The sequence below is a fragment of the Mangifera indica genome, chromosome 15 (assembly GCF_011075055.1).
Source record: "Mangifera indica cultivar Alphonso chromosome 15, CATAS_Mindica_2.1, whole genome shotgun sequence".
NCBI classification, from domain to species: domain Eukaryota; kingdom Viridiplantae; phylum Streptophyta; class Magnoliopsida; order Sapindales; family Anacardiaceae; genus Mangifera; species Mangifera indica.
In genome coordinates this window covers 11,924,185-11,946,040 of record NC_058151.1, presented here as the reverse complement: position 1 = coordinate 11,946,040, position 21,856 = coordinate 11,924,185, and the positions used below count along the sequence as shown (strand labels likewise).

At 30.8% G+C, this 21,856-nt stretch overlaps 2 protein-coding genes across 3 annotated transcripts; both read right to left on the bottom strand.

Moving 5' to 3' along the window:
- Window positions 1-201: 201 nt before the first annotated feature.
- LOC123197969 (cyclin-B1-2-like) lies at window positions 202-3,509 on the bottom strand. The gene is made up of 4 exons (XM_044612513.1): window positions 3,262-3,509; window positions 2,840-2,940; window positions 1,906-2,003; window positions 202-482 (listed from the first exon to the last, which is right to left on the bottom strand). Exons 1-4 carry the CDS (start codon window positions 3,385-3,387, stop codon window positions 382-384), a joined length of 426 nt encoding a protein of 141 aa, XP_044468448.1. The 5' UTR covers window positions 3,388-3,509; the 3' UTR covers window positions 202-381.
- A 14,788-nt stretch (window positions 3,510-18,297) lies between these two features.
- Window positions 18,298-21,545, bottom strand: LOC123197632 (transcription factor DICHOTOMA-like). 2 transcript variants are annotated; one of them, XM_044611964.1, is made up of 3 exons: window positions 19,459-21,545; window positions 19,301-19,359; window positions 18,298-18,425 (listed from the first exon to the last, which is right to left on the bottom strand). In XM_044611964.1, exons 1-2 carry the CDS (start codon window positions 20,453-20,455, stop codon window positions 19,304-19,306), a joined length of 1,053 nt encoding a protein of 350 aa, XP_044467899.1. In that variant the 5' UTR covers window positions 20,456-21,545; the 3' UTR covers window positions 18,298-18,425; window positions 19,301-19,303. The 2 variants fall into 2 exon arrangements, with proteins under 2 accessions (XP_044467899.1, XP_044467898.1); XM_044611963.1 differs by lacking the exon at window positions 18,298-18,425 and having other exon boundaries at window positions 19,087-19,359; window positions 19,459-21,543.
- Between the last annotated feature and the right edge of the window lie 311 nt (window positions 21,546-21,856).

The window sequence follows — 21,856 nt, the reverse complement described above, 5'->3', positions numbered from 1 at the left end:
GATTCATTTAATCTTTTCGTTTGGCTGCTCTGTGGCCTCATTCTTTGCTTTAATGGACACCATCACTCAGAAATTTAGGATGGAAGGTGTAAAGTCATAATAACATTTAATTATATAATGATACATCATCATTAATATACAAATTAATACCCATTTTTAGTTCAAACAGTTTTACTATTATGAAATATGAGAAGGCTGAAATGAGAAAGGTAAGAAAAGAATAAATTCAAGTAGCAAGAGGATAAAAGTTTCAGATGCAAGTAGTAGATGGCATAAAGTCAGGGCTCCAATAAAATGTCAAAGCCTTTTGTTTTTTTGAGAATAAGGTAACAACTAGTACAAGCACATTCTGAGATTCTTCAAGAGCAGATATCTGCCACATCATATGAAGCTTGGGGCAACTGGTCCCTTGGATAGTCCTAGATGCACTTCCATACCATGATGCATGTCCAGTGGCCGGAAACTTTCTGATTCTCGGGGGTCTGCAAACAAGTTTTATATAAGCACATACCTAAATACGAAAATCTAATTTAATTACCGATGGATTAGACAAATCAACTACCTAGGAAATATTATAAATAAACTTCATAGTCTGTGCTATTGAAGTGTGTGAGTGTGTGACCCTTTCCAAATATCAGGATTTTCTGATTTCTTCATTGGTAAGCACAGGTTTGATTAGAAGTTAGAAGGATCAAACATCAGTGACAAGTTACGACAATAAAACTTCATAAATCTAAAAGCAGGTTTACATTGCCTTATCATTCACATAAATATCAAGCCAACGAAAAATAAAAAAACTCTACATATACAAGACAGATGTTTGATTAATGGAATACTGTCGTTTGAGTTGTTTGTTTTTTACCATTCAAAGTATGTATGCTTTCTTGCACTGCACACTTTTTATTCTTTTAATTTTCTTGATCTCAAGTTAATATTCACAGTACTATCTCATAAGAACCGTTTATGACAACTGTTTATCTCATTGCCAACCAAAATGATACATTATTAAAATTTTGAGTTTCACCAACAAAATCAAACCCACAACCCTAAGTCACTTCTTCTACATAGTAAATTCTCAAATTCCTACTTAGCAAGTATATTGTCCAATTATAGGTGCAGCTGCCTAAGACTTTCCAATTTGGAGCTGCTATCAGTATATTGAAAAAAGGAAAGCTAGTTTGGATGCAAGTGCAAAACAAGTTCAAATTACTCTAACATGTAGCAAGGATGATAATGGTCTAGCAAAAAGGTAAAATAAAAGTTTTGAATATTAAAATTGAAATTGATCTTAAAAAGGAATGAAAAGCAAAAGGAACAACCCAATGAGGATTTTAATTGTTGTGATGACGTGATGGAAAATCTGATATTTTCAATAGAGAGAAAGTTAAATTTAAGGCAATAGCCTTTGTTTAAAGACTTAAAACATAAAAAAAAAAAAAAAAGGAAATGAATGATTGACAGAAATTCAAGCACCAACCAGAAATGAAACAAACTTCCCACGTCCTTCTCATGGAACAGGTTGGACAGACGCAAGAGTAACAACTCAATCTCTAATTTGGTGATTCATGAGGTGGCTGAGTTGATAGGCAACTAGAAAACTCCAGATCAAGTCTTTCCTGACTATGGAGGTGAAAAACAATCCAACAGATTGAAAAACAAATTTGGCTCATGACAAGATTTATTTTTATCAAGGATATTATCATCAAATTTGGCAGAGGAATGCAGGTCACAAACACTTGGTGACTTAAAGTAAGAAATTCTTTTTATAAAGCCTTCAGTTCCAGTGGCACAATTTCATGATAACCAAGACCATTCTTAATATGCAACAAACAGTGGAGGGAGAGAGTGTTTTCAGAAAATACAAGGGACTAATAAACTATAAAAGACAACAAGTAGAAAAGTTACCATTCAGATAGTCCTCAAAACCAAAATCATCCAAGCTTCCTGTCAAAGCCTCCAGACCTAGCATTGAAGATGGAATTGGCCCTGGAGGCCTCTGAAATCTGCACGTTTTCAAAAAAAGCACATATTACATGACTGCCTCAGTATATTCATAAAACATACAAAAAGTATTAACTTCTATCATATAAAATCACTATTACATGCAAAAATGTAAAACTAATCATTTGTAACACAATTTGCTACCCAATATTATTTCTAAAGAAAAACCTGCAAAAGACTTTATATATTGGCTAGAGCAATCACACTTCACAGCATTACAGAACAAAGTTGCAACACAGAACACTTTTATTTTCTTTTCAAAGACAAAACTTTATATTCTGCCCATACCATACACACATTGCTACAGCTGCAAAGTTTAAACAAAAAAATATTGCTTTCTTTGGCACACAACCAGTAATTTTTATATATCAAGAAAACTTAACATCTATAAACTTAATCCCCAACTCATTGCACTTCACATTACTAAAAAATCAGCAAAAAGAACTCACAAAAAAAAAAAAAAAAAACCCTCATACAACAAACATTTATAGCATAAATCAGGTGATGATCCACTACATGATCCAACCAAAAAGGCAGTTTATTCTCTCTGAACATCTATGCTGCAAACTATTCTCAGTCAAGCAAACAAGATATTGTAGGGAATTACTGACAGACTTAAAAGTGGGAGTTACAAGTTGTGGGACAACTGCTTAACATACAAGTAGTTTTACTTTACTTAAAGGAACAACATGTTCTGATTGCAATCATAATAGCCATCTCACTTATAATTATTCAAGGAAACGGTAACTATGGTATAGACAATCATGCTGATGCATGAACAACAAAGCATACAGCCATCAATCAACAAAGCATAAGTTCAATCACTAGAAACTCATACCGAGAAAGAATTTGCCTATCAAGATCCATCTTCAATGGGAACGCCGTCCCATATGTGTTCGCAAGGATTTTTCTCTTCATGTCCTCTTGCGTCTTCCTTGCCTGAAAACCACCACAAATAAATGATAATCTATTAATTTAGAAAGAAACCCTAAGAATCTTCTCTCAAATTTCGGTTAATAAATTATTTCATAGCATGCAATATATAATCATATGCAAATTCTCATTATTTCCACTTAAAAAAAAAAAAAAAAAACTTACTGGTTAAAATGAAGCTCCAAAATCAAAACTTCAACTTTAAGTGATTAAATTAATGTCTTAGAGGAAAGGTAAAGAACAATATAATATTTTGTAAAGCTTTTCTCACACTTACTCAGAAATGAAATCAGTAAAGAGACAGACATAAGAAAGAAGGAAATTTACGGATTGATAGGAGATTTCGAGGGGGTGAGATCCAACGATGTCACTTTTGACGCCATGGAGACCGAATCGAAGCGCGTTGTTTTGGATTCCTCCGATTTCGTGTGGGATGTTCTTTGGAGCTTCCATTTCGGTCTTTTCTGTTCTTCTCTTGGGGTTCTCTGTGGCTCTTGTAAGTGTTGAGAGCGATTTTGCAGAAACTTTGTGAGCAAGTTATGCAGGGAGACTGGTCATCAAATATTGATCATCGAGTGTAGAAGGCCTTGATTAAGACGCCGTCGTGTCCAACAATTAAAAATGAAACGACGTCGTAAGACTCCCCCAAAATTTGTATCATCATTAGTGTCTTTATGATTATCATTACATTTATGAAACTAATTACCGTGGTTAGTAAATAAGATCTGACAAAAAAAAAATAAAGATTCAAAAAATATATAGATATAATATGATGTATAATAAAAAATATTTTTATAAAAAATTATAAAATATAAATACGCATGGAATATATGTGGGTTTAATAAAGTACATTATCAATAATATGTTTTTAAAATTATAATAATAATAATAATAATTTTAATATTTTTCATAAATATTCTAGTTAATAATTTAAATATAAAATATTTAATTAACTATTAAAACTAATATAATATAATATATAATAACGATTCAATTATTACAAAAAAAAAATATTAGAAAATGTTAGAGATTTGGATGATAAAAAATTGAGTTTTTCATTTTATATAGTTATGACAATATAGTAATTGATTAAAAATGTAATAGATCTTTTGTACTTTAAAATTTTTAAAAGAAAAAAAACATTAAAAAAGACAAAAATACATGTTTAATATGGAAAATAGATAAAACATATGTTTAATACGTTTTGAGTTCAAAAATTCGGAATGATGTATTTAAAACACGAATAATTTGCCCTTTTATTGTATAGGCTAATTACTACAACATGTTTGAAATACAAATTAATACGATATAGTAAACATATTGTAACATATAATATGATATATATCTTATGCTATGATACTTTTTACTGATAAGGATTGATACACTTTTTTAAATAAAATGATAATGTAGTAGAGATGTATAAGAGAAATTTTAAATTTTCAAAGATGTTTGTGATATTTTTTAAAATAATGATGTGTCATTTATAATTTTTATAATTTTATTATTTTACTTTTTAAAAATTGTATTATACAATACGATACTTGATACATGATATGAAAAATTAGGTTTTCGATATATGATATAATACGCAATTCAACTACCATAATTTTTTTTAGCAAAGTTTTAATGCATTTTCTACTTTTTTCTTTTTTTTTTTTTTTTTTGGATAATATGAGTAGTTCTCCTTAATATGTGTGAAAATAAAGGGCTAAATATATTTTTTCACTATGTTTATGCCCAAATGAGTAACATGTGAGGGAGTAACATCAATTTTTTATGGGTTGTGGATTTTATTGAAATTTCACCTTGATTGAGAGTTAATTGTATTTACTTGAGTGTAAATCCATTGGTAATTATCATTTGGCCCCAACCACGGTAAAATTTTAATAAGACCCACCCTCTCAAATTCATCGATATGCATAATGTACACATAGAAGGAAGAACTATGCATACTACCGAAACTAGTGAAAACACATAAATCTTGTCTAATTTGCCTTGGATTCTATTTTGTTGATACGATTTTTCATTATCAATTGATATATGCAATTTTAAATATTGTATAAGATAAACTAAAATAGCAATGATTGAAATATAAAGAGATTTTAATGTGTCTATTATGTTATATGAAACAAATAAAATTAAGAAAAAGAAGTACGATGACGAGTTTTTTTAAATGTGGTTAGCCTCGATGACCAAAATGTCTATGTTCAAAGTATGGTTCTTAACTTATATGTGTTGTAAAGATAATAAGAGTATTTATAAGGTAACTTAGTTTTTGTCCCTCTCTTTCTTCTTAGATAATACTTTATATTTGTAGGATTAGTGAGGAGAAATTATTAGGAGAATTAGGATTCCTAATCCTAGTAAGATTCTAATTAATGTGTTTCTATTTCAATTAAATTAAATATGAATATTTATAGGATCGAAAATGTCTAGATTAGGAAGGTAGTGATATTTTCCGTTGTTATGAATGTAGAATAAGTGAATATTTATAGAAGAGCTTGGAAAGATTTTGTTTTAGAAGACATCTATAAATTATCTCGAGTTGAGAAGGTTTTCTTGTTTTCGTGTTGAATATCAAATAGGAAACATGTAAGATGTTGCCTAGTTACTAACTAGTGTTTGGTCACTTTTTTGACAACTTGAACTATGCATAAATAAGTCTTGAATAAAAATCTAATGGGTTAGAGGATATTGTATAACAATTTCCCTTAGTTCTTGAAATACAAAAATGACTTCCAGCACTTTAGAAGCTTTTTGCTTTGAAAAAGATGTTGCCACGTAGAGATTTATCAAATCCTTTAGAATGAGATATACAAGTTGACATCATTATAATTTTGTATGTTTCAAACCACATATCCATCTTAATTATCGTTCCACTTCCCCTTGAATGTGATTAGTCTCACACTATTTATACCTCGAGATAGCTAGCACAGGCCTAAATCTTAGTTGTTTGTCTATCTAGGCTTGTTAAGTGCGCCTAGCCTCATTTGCGACCCTAAATTGTCTCTATTCCCTTACTTTCTCCTCATAACTCCTCCCTAGGAAAGAGTTATAATTTGGGAACCAAAGTCAAATAGCATGAAAGACCTCAATAACAACATCCTTAGTCTAGTCCTCAACCTTAACATCAGCGAACACCACCCTCCTCCTCATGTTAGAGTCCAATTAGAGAAATTTTAGGAAATCATCCTCCGAGCGACCAATCCACTCTTTAAGTTCTCCAGTGCTCTCCTTCTTTGACCAAAGGAATCTATGCAACTCGTGCATCCAAGTTCAAAAGGTTATCTAGCTCCTTTTCCACCTCTATAAGCTTTCATGACGAAAGGTCATGTCTTCCATCAATGACGTCTCCCATGGCTTGAGACACCCTATAAATGCCTCAAATCTCTCAACCATCTCCACCAACTCCTTCCTCAAGGTAGATATTTGGCCCTTTAACTAGTTCAAGTTCTAGAGATAGTCACCTTATAACCCCTTCCAAAAGATGACTACCCTCCAAGGAAAAAGCAACCTAAGAGGAGAGTCACTAGTTAATTAATGAATACTGATAACGTCATTAATTGTTATTATTTTAATTTCTAATTTCCTTATGTTGTGTGGAAATTTAATTCAATCTAATGAAATTACTTATTTTTTTGTATTTAGAAAGCTTTGAACATTTTTAGAGTAAGTTGGGCTAAAAAGATGAAAAATTGGAGCAGACCTGTTAATCTGCAAATTCCGTGATGTTGACTAGGCGTGGGCATGTGAAATGACGAAAGCAGAATTCGAAAATTAAATATGGATGTCCAAATCAGCTGCAAAGGTCCACAAAATACCAAGATTTGCTTCTTAGAAAATAGATAATTACTAGCTGGAAAAGAGGATTAATTGAGATAGATAAAAAAAAATATTTTTGGAGGAAGGATATACATTATAATATATATCTTTTTCTTTTTTTTTTTTGGAAGATATGTATTACTTTTGATTGGTTGAATTAGGAGATGAGGATTGACTTTTCTTTCCAGATTTTTAATAGGGAGAAAATATATATACTTTTATTTTTATTTTGCTGAGATTCATCAATTGTAATTGGAAGATTAGAGAGCAAAATATGGTTTACAGTGGCTGAATATTTTCTCTTGATTGAAGGGATCTGAAACCATGGAACTACAATAATTGTGAGATTTATTTTTTTGATCTTTAATATATCTTTTTAATTATTCGAGTATTGATTATCTTTTTGAATTATTTTTTATGATTGTGTTGGTTGATTTATAAGGTGCACAATTATTTTATCAATTAATATAATCTACTGCTAGTTTAGGTGCTGAATCCGTAATTGTTCAATCCATCTAATTGAAATGGCAACTACGTTTATTGTTTACTGCGTTAGAAACTGTAAATCCTAGGAAAATAATCAACTAGATTAAATGCAACGTTGTACGTTTGTGTTGTCTTACTTCATTGGTCTTTCTAATTCGTAATGCTATTGTTTAATTAAATTCGAGGTCGTATCTGAATTATTAATCAATAAGGGTTAATTGAAATACATATTTTTGGTTAACTAATCGTAAGGAAGGATAGGTAAATTTAATACCATAACGATTATTCGAATAATTAATTTGATATTTTTGGTTTCGATGATCAATCGTAGTTCCAATGGTGGATGTGACCGTAGAACAAGGTTTGTTTAATTGATTAATTGTTTTAAATTATCTCGCTGAATTTTTATTTATTATTTTTAATTAGAATTTGCATTCAATTCAAAATCTTCTTTATTTCCTTGTTTCGATTTATTTGTGACAACATACTAATCAAAGCTCTTCGAGGAAACGATCCCTACTTTATTTTATTACATTTTTGTTACAGGAATTTAAGATTTAATTTGGGTGTCAACGACAGCACGTACCAAATACTCACTATTTGTAATAATAACTCAACTTTATTCTTGTAATATTATTTTGATATGATATTATCTTGATATAATATTATTTTAATTTACTGAATATTGACCATATCTTATATTAGATATTATCTTTAATCCTATTTATCAATTTTTTCATATGTCTACTAACATAATCAAATAAGATTATATGCACAAATAGTATGCACAAATAACGACATACCATCATATAATTGAATATTGTTTTATATTTAATTTAAAAATATTCCATCACATAATGATATATCATTATTTATACATAAAATTATACATGTAACACAACTCAATATGATTTTATTACAAAAAGAGACAATTTGTGTTATTTTGGTTGTTCGAGCTAATTTTACATTTATACTTAACGTTTATTTTAGTTTAGTGAATCTAAAATGTCCAAACTAAGTCCCACGGATTTAGACAATATTTGTAGCCAAACTATGTACAAATTTTTTGTTCCTTTTATTTTTCTAATGTTTATTTGCTTTCACTATGTGTAATCTATTAATTGTATGAAATTGGATTTTTTTCAATTCAAATTCGAATTAGTGGTACATGAATCATGCTCACATATTCTGTTTACATACCAATTTTAATCAAATTCATTGCCGGAAAAGAAAAATGTTTTACAAAGAAGGTAAGAAAGGTTTAATGTAAGAGTAATACGATAATTTAAGTTTTTTTTATTGTGTTGATATGTCATTTCTTGTCGATGAAATTAAATTTTGGGTGAAAGGTAAGATTTAGTGAGTGATATAGTGTTTTAACTCAAATACTTGGGTGGGGAAATGTCAATCAATCTTTTTTTTACAAGCCACTTCTTCCATTTCAATGGCTTCGTGATGTTGTTGGTGTTTTTTTTTTTTTAATAACTAGAGATGCTAGACAAGTAAATTTAAAGTATAGTGCTTTGAACTTATAATTACTATATTAAATAAGCTAAAATTTTACAAATATAACAGAGATTCAAATCCAGATCTTCACCTTGGAACCCAGACGTTACTGTTTTATTTCACCTTAATTTCACTATGAATCATTCTTGATTATTTGGTCAAATTTTCTTTAGGAGTTCTTAAATGCAACAAAATTTCAAAGAATTTAATCTCTTTTAATTCGATTCGATTAAAATTTATTTACTTTGAATTTGAATCAAGATCAAATTAAAAAATTTAGCTCGTTTTAAAACTGAACCGAACATGAGCTAGAGAGAGCTCAGTTCGATTAGGATAGATGATTTAATTTAATTTGAATTTAGCTTATAATTCGATTTGAATTATATTAAATAATTATAAAATGATATTATTTTGTAAATGAATTGTGAATTTAAATAACAAATTTGAACTAAATTCAAAAAAAAAAAAATTTATTTATATTAAACTCTAATTATATCTAATATTGGTTTAATATATTTAAATAAATTTAAATTAAATTATTTTTTATATTAACTAAATTCGAAAAAAACAAAAAAAAGTTCGGAGTCGTTCGTATCTACCCTGTGCAGGCCCTTGAGCAAGCAAATCGCCTGCGTTTATATTTGCAGTTAATTAGAGCAGACAGACTAGCTAGCTACCATACAGCAGAACTATTTTCACAAGTAAACTTGTTACTTGAACCACGCAAAAGCAACAGAAAAATTTGATCCGTTTGTTTCTGGGATTGAAGAAGATTTTGATGGAATATTATATTAGATTTACCGTACATTTTCTGCAAAACCTTTTGATTTTATATTAGATAATCGAAACTCCACAAGGGTTTTACGATATATGGAGAGTTTGACAGACACTTAGTACATCTACTCTATTAACTAATCCTGCTGCCTCTATTCCTACTTCTGCTTCAAGAAGAAGAAGAAGCCTGCAGGGTGAAAATTAAAGACTATCTGTTGTGGGAAGGCTTGTTATCGTTGCCACTATCAGTTTTATATATAGCAAAGTCTTAATTTCAGTTTCGTATGGGCTATCTGTTGTGGGAAATTGTGTCAATATGTGTCAATACAAGATGTTTCGTGAAAACTACAATCAAACTGTCACGAAGAATGTCAAAGATGCAGTAATTGAACAATAAGGGAAGATAGAGTTTTCAGAGTTTGTTCGGTTGATTTTTGCAAAACCTATCTCTGTTGTAACGTTATCATTCTTTTTTACAATGTGTTCAATAAAACGATTAAGAAGAATTTACTTAAAATGAGTTTTCGAGACTTTTGGAAATTTTATGAAGAGAATTCGATGAATATTTTTCTTGTTTGGAAAATAATAGAAAAGTGTGGCAGAGAGGATCTCCTACCTTTGTCTCTCTCTCAGTTTGTCCATTCGGATGGAATAGTCACCCAGGGCACGTGGTGTCTAAAGGTTTTCTTTGGTTTTAATATTTGTGTGATTAAGGAGATATATGTATAACCAAGATCAATAATTGGGCCGAATGTCATTGTTTTACATTTAATGTAATACAAGTTATCCAGTTGGATTAGTAAATTTGCATTTAATATATTATTAAAATAGTATAATTACTTTGAATTAAATTACACATGATTGCCTATCTCAACAATTTGCATATCTGCTTTGATGGTGAATAAGAATGATACATATCTCTTCTTAGTTGAAAAGATATGTCATTTTGGTTACATTAGAGTGAGAATCAACCTATTCATATAGTACAACTAGTTATGTCTAGGTGGTGCAAGTTATCTACACACTCTCAATAAGAATTATCTATCTATTTTGGCTAAAGCACCAAGTTGCATGGATGTTGGATGCACTCCAAATATTTGCCACCCAACAACTAGTTAGTGCTAGTAGGGATGACAACGAAGAGGGGCGGGGAGGGGATTGATATCCCTTTCCCCGTCCCCTGTTTTTATTACAAGGATGACAAGAATTTTTCATTCTTTTATTGTAAAGAAAAATCTTCTCTCCATCTCTTTCTCGTAACCTTTAAATACAATATAAATATATTAAATAACAAAATTTAGTAAAATTATGACAAATTTACTATTTCAAAAGTAAAAAATATCATTTATTAACCACTTTAATATGTATAGTAAAAACATAAATAAATTTGAAAAACATAAATAAATTTGAAAAACATAAATAATTTAAAACTATAAAGATATGTTAGTATTTTAAGTAAAAATATTAATATAAGAGGATGAGGAATGAGAAAGGAGAAGTAGATGAGGATAAGGGTGAGATGGGACAGAAAATAGACACATGTATGTCTGTCCCTAATTACAGAGATTTTTTTAATCATATTTCTCATTTATATCGGGGAATCCCCTCCCCATTAGTGTTGCAAAAGATTGAGAGCTCTAAATTTAGATCAAAATTATCATCTCTAAGTGCTACCCAAAATAAAATTATTGAGGTGAGTTTCACTTGCATATCACTATGCATGGCCAGTCTATATACTAGCTATCTCAACCATAGCTTAATTTGCTTTCGCATATTGCCCCGATAAAGCTCAGTTGCTACTGTTGTTGTAAAAAACGAGGTTAAACATCAATGTTCTTACTTCGGTTCATGTTCATCGTCAATAATAACCATCGTTTAATTAATAATATTCGTTTCTTCTGTGAACTTATAGGTTTTTGTTTATTTTATTTTCATCACCTCTGACTGGGTTTATTGCCTTGAATCCTAGTTGTGTGTTCACACTTGAACATTTTAGTTTCTATAGAAAAGGTTGTAGGCATTCTGTCTAATTCTAAGTAAGGTTATGCTTAGTTTGGTTTAAATTATAAAATTATACTAAACTAAAAAATTATTATTTGGTTTATAAAATAATTTGATTTTAATTGATAAATTTTTGAAAAATAGTTTTCAATTTAAGTTACAGTTTAAGCGATTTTCAAACTGAAATGAACCGTAAATTATATTTTTTTAAAATATATCTATAAAACTATACTTGACAGATTTTTTGAATAAGTAATCAAATGTAAAACTTTTTTTTTTATGTTTGTTTTGTCATTTTCTTTATATGTATATTATCTATATATTTCATATTTATTTTATATGTTTATATTATATTTAAGAAAAGTATAATTTAATTAATTTTATTAAATAATATATATTTTAAAATGAATAATTTTAATAGATTCAAATGATAATCTAAATTAGAGAAAATTATATTTTTTTAATTTAGTTTCATTTAAAAATTTTTTAATTTTTTTTTATTTTTATTTTAAAAAAGAACTTTCAAACCAGAGTACGGACACCCTTAATCCTGAGGCTGAAGTGAGGACTGAGGATATAATTGAGATGATCTTTCTCAGGTACGCCTGTAATTTTACCATCTTATAACGTTAAAAAAAGCCATAAATTATCATTAAAGAAAGTAATTTGTATAGTGAAATTCTGGTAGTGGAATTAATGCCGTACTGATATTGGAGATATTTTGTGAACAGATTTGACAAGGAATTTTATATTAGATTATGATTACTTAAAAAGGATTTTATAGGGGTGGTTCCTGTGCACAACTTGTACTGCAAAGTGCAGACTTAGACACTTAGCTACCACTTTGACTCATCCTGCAACCACTGCTGCCACTTCTACTTCAAGAAGAACGAAGACGCCCGGGCAAAAAACAAAAGACAAGCTCAATAGCTTATTCAAATCTTTACCTCCATCAGTTCCATTGCAAAGTATTCACTTCATTTTAGTATCTGCTATGCATGGCTTTGCTTTGGCCTGTGGTCTCCCATGAAAGCTTGGCTGCTGTTAAACATCAAATAGTCTTGCTTGGGTTCATGCTAATCATCAATACCATTTTCACTGGTAACAAATGTCAGTTTCTTCTGTAAACTGAAGGATTTTTGTTTGTATTTTCTTATACAGTAGCATCTAACTGGGTTTATTGCCTCGAATCTCTTTGGTTTGTAGGAAAAAAGTCTGCATTTTCTTGCTCCCTTTCGCTCTCTTCTCAGGTACTTTACCATCTTGACTTTCAGGAAAGCCATAAATTCTTATTATTGATGATATTATGTTGTTGCCATGTATGCATGTAACATGAAATCTTTAACATATGACATAGGAGAGAGAGATTTTGTTAGCTTTGAAAGTATTTGTCGTTGTTCAGAGAAATTCTGGTATCAGAAATTATGGCCACTCTGATACTGGTACTGATACCGATGCTGATAGTTTTGTTTGTGGGTTGAGTATGGAGGTGGAGTTGTACGGACGAGTCCTATCAGCAGTAGTTTATTTTTTCTTCTCCACAAATTAAATTACGTTTTAAATTGTTATTGTGTTTGAATTCGAATTTCAAAAGGTACCTTTTCCTACCCCCTTAAAATGTAGTGTTTTAAGTTAAATTATGATCTAATTTATAATTTAGACTAATTTTATAATCTAATATATATATATATATATATATATATATATATATATATATTGATTTATTTAAAATTCAATTAAATCTAATAAATCTATTAAATCAAAAAAAAACTATTTAAGACTAACAATTTATAATTGGTATTTTTCTTTATCTATGTAATATAGTGTTAATTGATTAATTAACATATTTGAAATTATATTTTATATGTTTTATGTTTAAAAAATATAGTAAATATTTGATATTATTCAAGATATATATAATAATTTGATAATAGGTTAAACTGGTTGGTTGTTTGGTTGAACCGATTGAACCACAAACTAATAAGATAATCGATTCAATCATTGATCCGATTTTAAAAATATTGCTGAAATAGATTCTCACAACCCACAATACTTTGGTAGTTAGTAAAGTCAAGTGAGCCTTAGAATGAGCCTCCTGAAAACATAAATCCATGTATTATATTTTTAGAATTTTGAATAATTTTAAATTAAAGATAAAATAATTTTTAATTATATTATTTGTATACCAAATTATATAATTAAAAGTATGTACATATAATATAACTTCAATTATAGTACATGGGTCTCTCTTGAAATTCTTCTCCAAATAACTTGAATGAGTCTAAGGTACTCTCATCCATATACTTCTTATGTCCACTTTCACATAACAAGATGAAACGAGAATGATATTCATTTCTCTCCCTCCTTTATTTCCCTAATTTGAGCAGAGAATAAGATTGTTTATTCAAGTTAAAACTCGTATTAATATATTATTTCTTTCGACACAAAACATTGAAAAAGATACCAATAAAAATAATTTGAAGATCATGAAAGAGAAGAAAGATAAATTAATGATTCTCTTATAATATAACGTGTGATCTATTTTATTAGATTCACATATCTTCACTTCCATATAGTGTAGTATAATTCATACATTATTATTTGATGAAGGTTCAAACGCTGGTAGAATGATTATCTCCCACCTGAAGTTTTCTTGGTTGACACTTTTCGACCCTTTAAGAGTCTAGATGACATTTTCCCGTCGTTTATGTCATTCTACAAAATATATATTATAAGATTGATATCACTTACACCAATCAAATGCAAGCAAATACTTTCCTTTACCAAACTTGAATATTCATCACTTAGACTCCTAGCTTCTAAAGATGGCAATTTCAGTCTAACCTTAAGGGCCTCGAACTTGTTCAATCCTAACGAGAAGGAGATTCTCCGATACAAATAGGAAAGAGGATGAAAAAAACTCTTGTAATCGGAGACAGGTTGGGGACAAGGATATATGTGTCCCTCCCCGCCTCGCCCACATTTCCACCCCTTTATATTAATATATTTACTAAAAATACTAATATATTTTTATAATTTTATATTATTTATGTTTTTCAAATTTATTTAAGTTTTTGTTGCGCATATTAACGTGATTAATATATTATATTTATGATATTTAAAATAGTGGGTTGATTTTAATTTTTCTTAATTTTATTATTTAATATATTTATATTGTGTTTAGAGGGTATAAGAAAAAAAATTTTCCTTGAGGGTATGGGGAGGAGAATTTTTCCCAGGGGGACGGAGATAAGGACGAGGACAGGGAAGAGATTTTTCTTTACAGGAAGGGAACGAAGAATTATTTTCATTCTCGTAATGGGGACGAGTCAGGGACGAGGATTAATATCTCCTAAGGGGACGGGGATTGAGATCCCCTCCCTGCCCCTCCCCATTGTCATCCCTACTATCTTCAATTGAAAAAAATAAAAACACCAACCAACACTATTCTAGATGACCGATATAGTATTGTTAAGTGTGATCTTTGCTAGATTAGATTTAAGATGGTGCAATTTGGTCAAAATCACAACAACAATATGCGAGTGAGCAATTCTAATTAGAATCATATCATCTTAGTATCATTCTTGTTGGAATGACATCGGCAGGGTGTGATGGTGCGATTCCAAAAGTGGATGTTTTTTAATTCCAAATGCGAGTGAGCAATTCTAATTAGAAACAAGGAAATGGATGAAAAAAACTCCCGCAATAGGAGACGGTTGGGGACAGGGATATATGTGTCCCCTCCCCCTTCCTCGCCCTGCCCTTCTTCCCGTCTCTTTATATTAATATATTCACTTAAAATACAAATATATCTTTATAATTTTATATTATTTATGTTTTTTAAATTTATTTAAGTTTTTGTTTTGTATATTAAAGTGGTTAATATATTACATTTATGAGATTTGAAATAGTGGGTTAATTTTAATTTTACTTAATTTTTATATTTAATATATTTATATTATGTTTTGAGGGTATAAGAAAGAAATTTTTCCTTGCGAGTATAGGGAGGAGATTTTTCCCACAGGGACAGGGATGAGGATGAGGACAGGGAAGGGATGGAGAAAGGATATTTTTTTCACAGGAAGAGAACGGCGAATCATTTTCATCCCCGTAATGGGGACGAGGATTAATATCTCTTACGAGGACACGGATGGGGATTGAGATCCCCCCCCCCCCCCCCCTCCCCCCCCCATCCCCATTGTCATCCCTACTATCTTCAATTAAAAAAAAATAAAAACACCAACCAACACTATTCTAAATGACTAATATAGTATTGTTAAGTGTGATTTTGGTTAGATTACACTTAAGATGGTACAATTTGGTCAAAATCATAACAACAACATGTGAGTGAGCAATTCCAATTAGAATCATATCATCTTAGTATCATTCTTGTTAGAATGACATCGGGAGGGTGCGATTCCAACTAAAATCACACCATTAGGGTGCCATTCCAATTGAAAATACATTGTCTTGATATAATTTTGGTGGGAACCACACCATTCTTATACGATTCTAGTTGGCATCGCATTGGGATAGGTTAGATCAGTTCCAGGGGCAGTTATGCCCTCATGGATGCACTACAGGTCTCCAACAATAAACAAGATGAAATGTGTCAATATGATGGGAGTTTTAATGCGGGAACATTCTAAAAATGCCATGTGATAGATATTTTTTTTTTCCATTTTTTCGCTTTTCTGCTTAGCCACCCATATTAAATTATTAATGGGTTCTAATTTTTATATGCAAAGAAGATTATCATTCATAACATGGTAATCTTTTGAGTTAGAAATCTGAACCTCTGACAATAGAAATCATCTCAGTTTTCAAAAGAGCAGATGTTTTAGATCTAAAAGTTTGATTTGGATTATCTATGTGATGAACTGGGTTGTTTAAACTGAAGGTTCTTAATACTCAATTATCGAAACTTAAGGTTTCCACTGAACCAAAGATTTCAGTATTGCTTCCCCATCACCCGTCGAATCCGAAATTGAATTATGTTATGGTCTTGGTTGAATTATGTTATTGTTTCCAAACTTTTTGTCCGATACAAGCTAGGGATATTTGCATTGGAATGAAGTTTAATAAGTAAGATTTATTTTGTATAAATTGTATAAAATAAATAAATCATAACTCCACTGAATCTAAGCACAAGTTACAGAATTCTGAATTAGATACTTTAAGGTTATAGGAATACTTGAACCGTTATGCAATTTGAATCTGTAAAATTGTCGAGGTTACCTCTCAACATAACTGATCTTTCACTCTAAAAAGCTTTCAATGGAATAAGCAATACTGCAACTATATTGTATTAGATTTTGGAGTAGAGACCTAGCCAATATATAGTAAGTTAATTGATCTAATCAAGGTCAAATAAACCTCAAAGCCTACACTAATGTTGTCCACCTGATCATAATTTTTAAGTGTATTAAGTTTATCTTTATTAATCATTTTAGTCTATCTATAAATTGACACTGGATTACTCAATCAGCTAGTTTTATCAAACCAAAAATATAATCACTATTAACTCACATTATGAAATTTCTAACATTTTTCCACTTAGACAACATTAATTATTTTTATTTTAGGAGAAAGAAAAAAACAATTTTCAGACTCTCGAGTAATCAACATTTCAACTTTAAGTGGTCACTATTTTCGAAAACAAAATAGTTCAAAGATAAATTATACTTTAATAATCAATCTAGTTAATATAATCACTAATAACGAACCAAAACATTACTTATGTTTTCTATCGACATAAGATCGTTCACGATTATAATTACTAATAATTAAATCAACACAGATCAAATAAAAAAATATGATAGAAATAACACCCAACAAGACGATCATAAGAAGTGTTATGTCTCTGTCAGTCTTCTTTATGATTGCTCTTTAATTTTTTATGTTTCAAAAAAAACAAGAGAAATTCATTTGCTTCCAACAAAACCTGTATATTTTAACCTTACTTGAGACTCACGAAACATACATATATAATTATCATACTCAAGAGAAACCTTATCTTGAGATACATGTTATACCATAATCATATACATGCACATATATCCATATACAAATAAGTATGTCAATATAATCATAATCAATAAATAAATATCAACAAAAAATAATGCAAGACTTCCACTAACCCTAACTATCCAAAGACTATAAACACCTTTATGTTTTTAACATAACTTTATGGGTTATAGGTCTTATTTCTTTTGTTAGAGGTTTAAACTTATATAAACTCTGTATTTATGTATTTTACCCTAATGTTACCTTTCTTTGTAAGGTTCCTGACGATAGGTTATTTTATTTTTTATGTTTTAATCTATTAGTAATATTTTATTTAATTGTATTGCTATCATAATAACAGTTTAATAAGCATCCATCAGAATTGGGAGATGTAAATTTCAATGCATATAGGTCCTTGCATGTACGACAAAAATGGAGAGCTACAACAATTGTTCTTTTATTTCAAAAAGGTGGGTTTCTTTTTCTGTTTATTTGGGGCTCATTTATATTTATGTATAAATTTTGTTTGTTTATCTCCATGCTGATAAAAATAGCATAATAAGTTGCATTCTTTTCTTTCGTCCAAAATCTAATGAAATAGTTCATAAAGATAGCAAAATATATGAAGTTTGTATTTTGGATTCAAAGTTTATGCAAATGCATACTTAATGAATTGCAATACTAGCTTGTGCTTCCTATATAATACTATATATGATCTCTGGTTTCTAGAGAAGATTTATTGTGAAATTCCTCAAACTTTAAATTTATTATATTTATCTCATTTTCTAATGAATTCAATAGTCAAAGATTTGTACTAGTACAGGATAACTTTCTGCTGGTGATGATGAATAAGCTAAACTGCAATGAGCAAGCTCAACCATCTGAATATCCACAAACTGCAGAGACCCAAAGTTTAAGGTAAATGAAAGAAATAAATCATGGTCATGAAAAAGACATAGCAAAGAGGATAATCTGGAACCACACATATGTTTATATATGATCATATTCATAAAAATCCTTAAATCTCTAGTATCACGTTTAAAAAAACAATAAAATTACGTATATCTAGTTTTGAATATCTAATTAGAAACTCAAATGATATGTTATTATATGATTGAGTGATTTTTAAAATAAAGATAAAGTAATATTCAATCACATAAAAAAAAATCATTTGGATACTCAAAACTAGATGCATCTGATATTGTTCTTGAAAAAAAAACATGCATGGAATCCAAGAATTTGAAAATAAAACATCCTTGAAATCAATGAGTATTAAGAATGAGGCCTAACTATAGGTTTCATTCTTAACTTCACATTCATGAATTTTTGAAAACATATGTATGGGTTTTTGAAAGTGTCCTTATCAAATGAAGTGTCAAAAATTTTCCTTTTCACACATTTTTTAACAAATAATATGTTGAGGTGATGTAAAGCTCCATGAAAATTCTCTAGTTTGCTCTGAATTTAAACATGAGGATTTTTATAGTCAGTAAATCTTCTTTTAGTCTAATGTTGTTTAATGCAAACCTTGAGTAACTATTTGCTTGCCATCAACAATAATACCAACAATTTGTCAAAGAAAGACAAAACAAAAACTAATATTAGAAAACATAGAGAAAGTACTGAATTCTTGTTCCAACACAAAACAAATTCAGAGAAATGAAAAGATAAACTTCAGCTAGCATCCATGGATACCCTGATTTCCCTATAGCACATTTAGACAAACTAACAGGAAAATCTGCAGCTTACATCTTTAAAAGTTCATGCGTACCGGTCAGTGTTGACTCTCTCTGCTGTATGCCTCCCAGTTTTTGCCATAAAGATAGAGTCCTGAAAATTGAGATAGAAATGAATATATATCTAGGGGTTATTATCTGATCCGGAAATTTGAGAAGGATTTATAAACATTCATTCTATCAACATATATACCTGCAGACAGATTCATGTTGGTGATAGCACAAAAGGTAGAGTGGGGGATTGCACTACTGATATCCAAATTTTGAGTTAGATTGTGATTATAGTTGTTTGTACTGCAATTTGCAGATTCTTTTGACATTCCAGGGCTTTGTTGAGAAGCAATAATTGAAGATAAATTCATATTCGTTTTCAGTGCAATGGAGTCCTCCAAAACCGTCGCAAGATTTTCTGGTGCATCCTCGGAGGACTCCATGTTTGATTCACAAGCTTTGAATTGGGTGAAGGACCTTGATTGGATTAAGATTTGGGAGCTTGTGTTGGACCCTTCTTTCCCCTCGTTGATCTTTGTAGTGCACATCTTTTCTTTAGTCCTTTGCCTCGCCCTTGCCCTCTTCTTGTCCCTGCTTTCCTTTGGAATAAGTTGATGAAATGCATCTTTCTGAGTTGCCATTTCAGTCTGGTTCTCTTCAGAAACACCCACAGGAGTCTTACTTTTCGAAACGGTCCTCTCCATATCTTCATTGTTGTTTTTCTTCATCATTTCTAATTCTTGGATGGCATTTCTTGATTTCATTAGCAGCCACTCTAGCGTTTTGCTCGCTTTGTCAAACCCTAGCATGTCTTGAAGATCAAAGAACTCGCGGGCAATCTCAATGGAGAGTCTCACTCTTCGATCTCTATAACCTTGAGCTGTGTAAATCTTACTGTGCCGATCTTTCCTTGCAGCCGGTCTCTTGCAGGTTCCCATAAAATCTGAATGATCAAAACATTCTTCGGTCAGGCAATCAGTATCTTGCCTTCCCATGGTTGCATCGGCTGAAAAGGGCATGTTAGTGAAAGATTCAGTCGTCCGGGGATTTGAGGGGCACAGTGCACCACTGAGTGGATCATGTTGGTAGTTGAGCAAACAGTAGTTGTTGGTGTCATAGCCAGCAAATAAAGAAGGAAAATGGTGGTAAGAGGAAGAAAAGCTTGTAAAATGGTTGATGCTGGCATCGGAAGAGAACATTTTTACCGAGAAAACAGACAGTACAAGCCCTAGCTAGCTTCTCTAACCTTAAGAAGAAAACTCCATCAGCAAAATCAGGTATCAATACTAAGATTCAGGGAAGCCTTAAATGAAGCAACGGATCTAGACAGAGAGAGAGAGAAGGAATAGCTAGATAGACAGAAATTTTTTATATTAAAGCCAGTGGCTAGATGGCATTTGCTGGGGACAAAATAGTTTTGTATCATTTTACATCCATTTTAGGGCAAAATTAAGATACAGAGAGCTGAAAAGAAAGAAGTGGGTGATGTATATAAAATATAAATGAATACATACAAAAATGATTAAATGAGTGGTTAAAGCCCAGGCTCTATGCCACTAAACGTGGAAGCACAACAACAGTGGTAGGGACTGATGGACAATCTTTTCAATATACTCCTCAATTTAGATAAGAAATCAAGTGTCTAGCTAGATTGAGGTAGGGTTTTAGGCTTCCATTGAAAGAGTGGGCTATATAAAACCAGATTTCTCAGCTTTCAACTGATATGAAACAAGTATATAACCATAGCTTTCTTCCATGGCATGATGAGCAGGCTCAATCTGAGTAAAGCAAGTTGTACGGTTTCTTCTCTTTTCTGCGTTTAGAGGGCAGTAGGACAGTGGCCCTTCAAACCAACCAAACAGAAAAAACATTATTCTCATCTCTCTAATTGATTCAGTTTGGAAAAATTTTCTCCCTGAGGATCCTTGAAAAACTTACCTCTTCAAACCCACACAAATGAATGATGGGGGATAGCTTGTACTTTTGCCTGCTTACCCCAAAAGAAGAAGAGTCTCTCTGTGTTTGTGCCCTTTTACTTGTCTTTTTTCCCTTCCCAAACCCAAATTCAAAACGAAGAGCATGATCTCTCTCTTCAAACCGCGGAAAGTAATTATGATATTTTCCCACATAAGCCCTTCAAAAAAACGAAGAAACCCTAACTTTTATTTATCTCTGTGCCCGAGCTGTGCGGCCATTTAGAAATCTGCTTGGATTAGTTAGTTTTCCTAATGCAAGGACTGCTCACAATAACTAACCCAGTCTCTAAATGTCCCTTTCAGTATGTAATGAAACAGAAAGGTACAAGATATTTCTCCCCTCTTTACACAAATTTAACCAACCAAAATCTAAACGGCGTATCAACAACATAGGAGCAAATGTTCGTTGGCAACTAATTAAAGTTAAAGTTACATTGTGTTTAACTGTGAGATATTCGCATTTCACTTGTGTTAAAAATGGAGTATTTTAGCTCTTATTGTCTCTGCAATCACGGGTCATCCCACCAGTCGCATCTAGTAATTAAAACCATAAAGGTTTTTATTTGGTTTCCTTCAAATTTCACATTGATTATTCCTTCTTGACCATGTCTTACTGGGGCTACG

Bases quoted from the DNA above. Each gene is read 5' to 3' on its own strand.
- LOC123197969 (XM_044612513.1), bottom strand. From the start codon at position 3,387: ATGGAAGCTCCAAAGAACATCCCACACGAAATCGGAGGAATCCAAAAC. The intron at 2,941-3,261 runs GTAAATTTCCTT...GGTGGTTTTCAG, and splicing joins TCGAAATCTCCTATCAATCC to GCAAGGAAGACGCAAGAGGA. The intron at 2,004-2,839 runs GTATGAGTTTCT...GAAAACGTGCAG, and splicing joins GATAGGCAAATTCTTTCTCG to ATTTCAGAGGCCTCCAGGGC.
- LOC123197632 (XM_044611964.1), bottom strand. From the start codon at position 20,455: ATGTTCTCTTCCGATGCCAGCATCAACCATTTTACAAGCTTTTCTTCC. The intron at 19,360-19,458 runs GTATATATGTTG...CTCAATTTTCAG, and splicing joins CAACATGAATCTGTCTGCAG to GACTCTATCTTTATGGCAAA.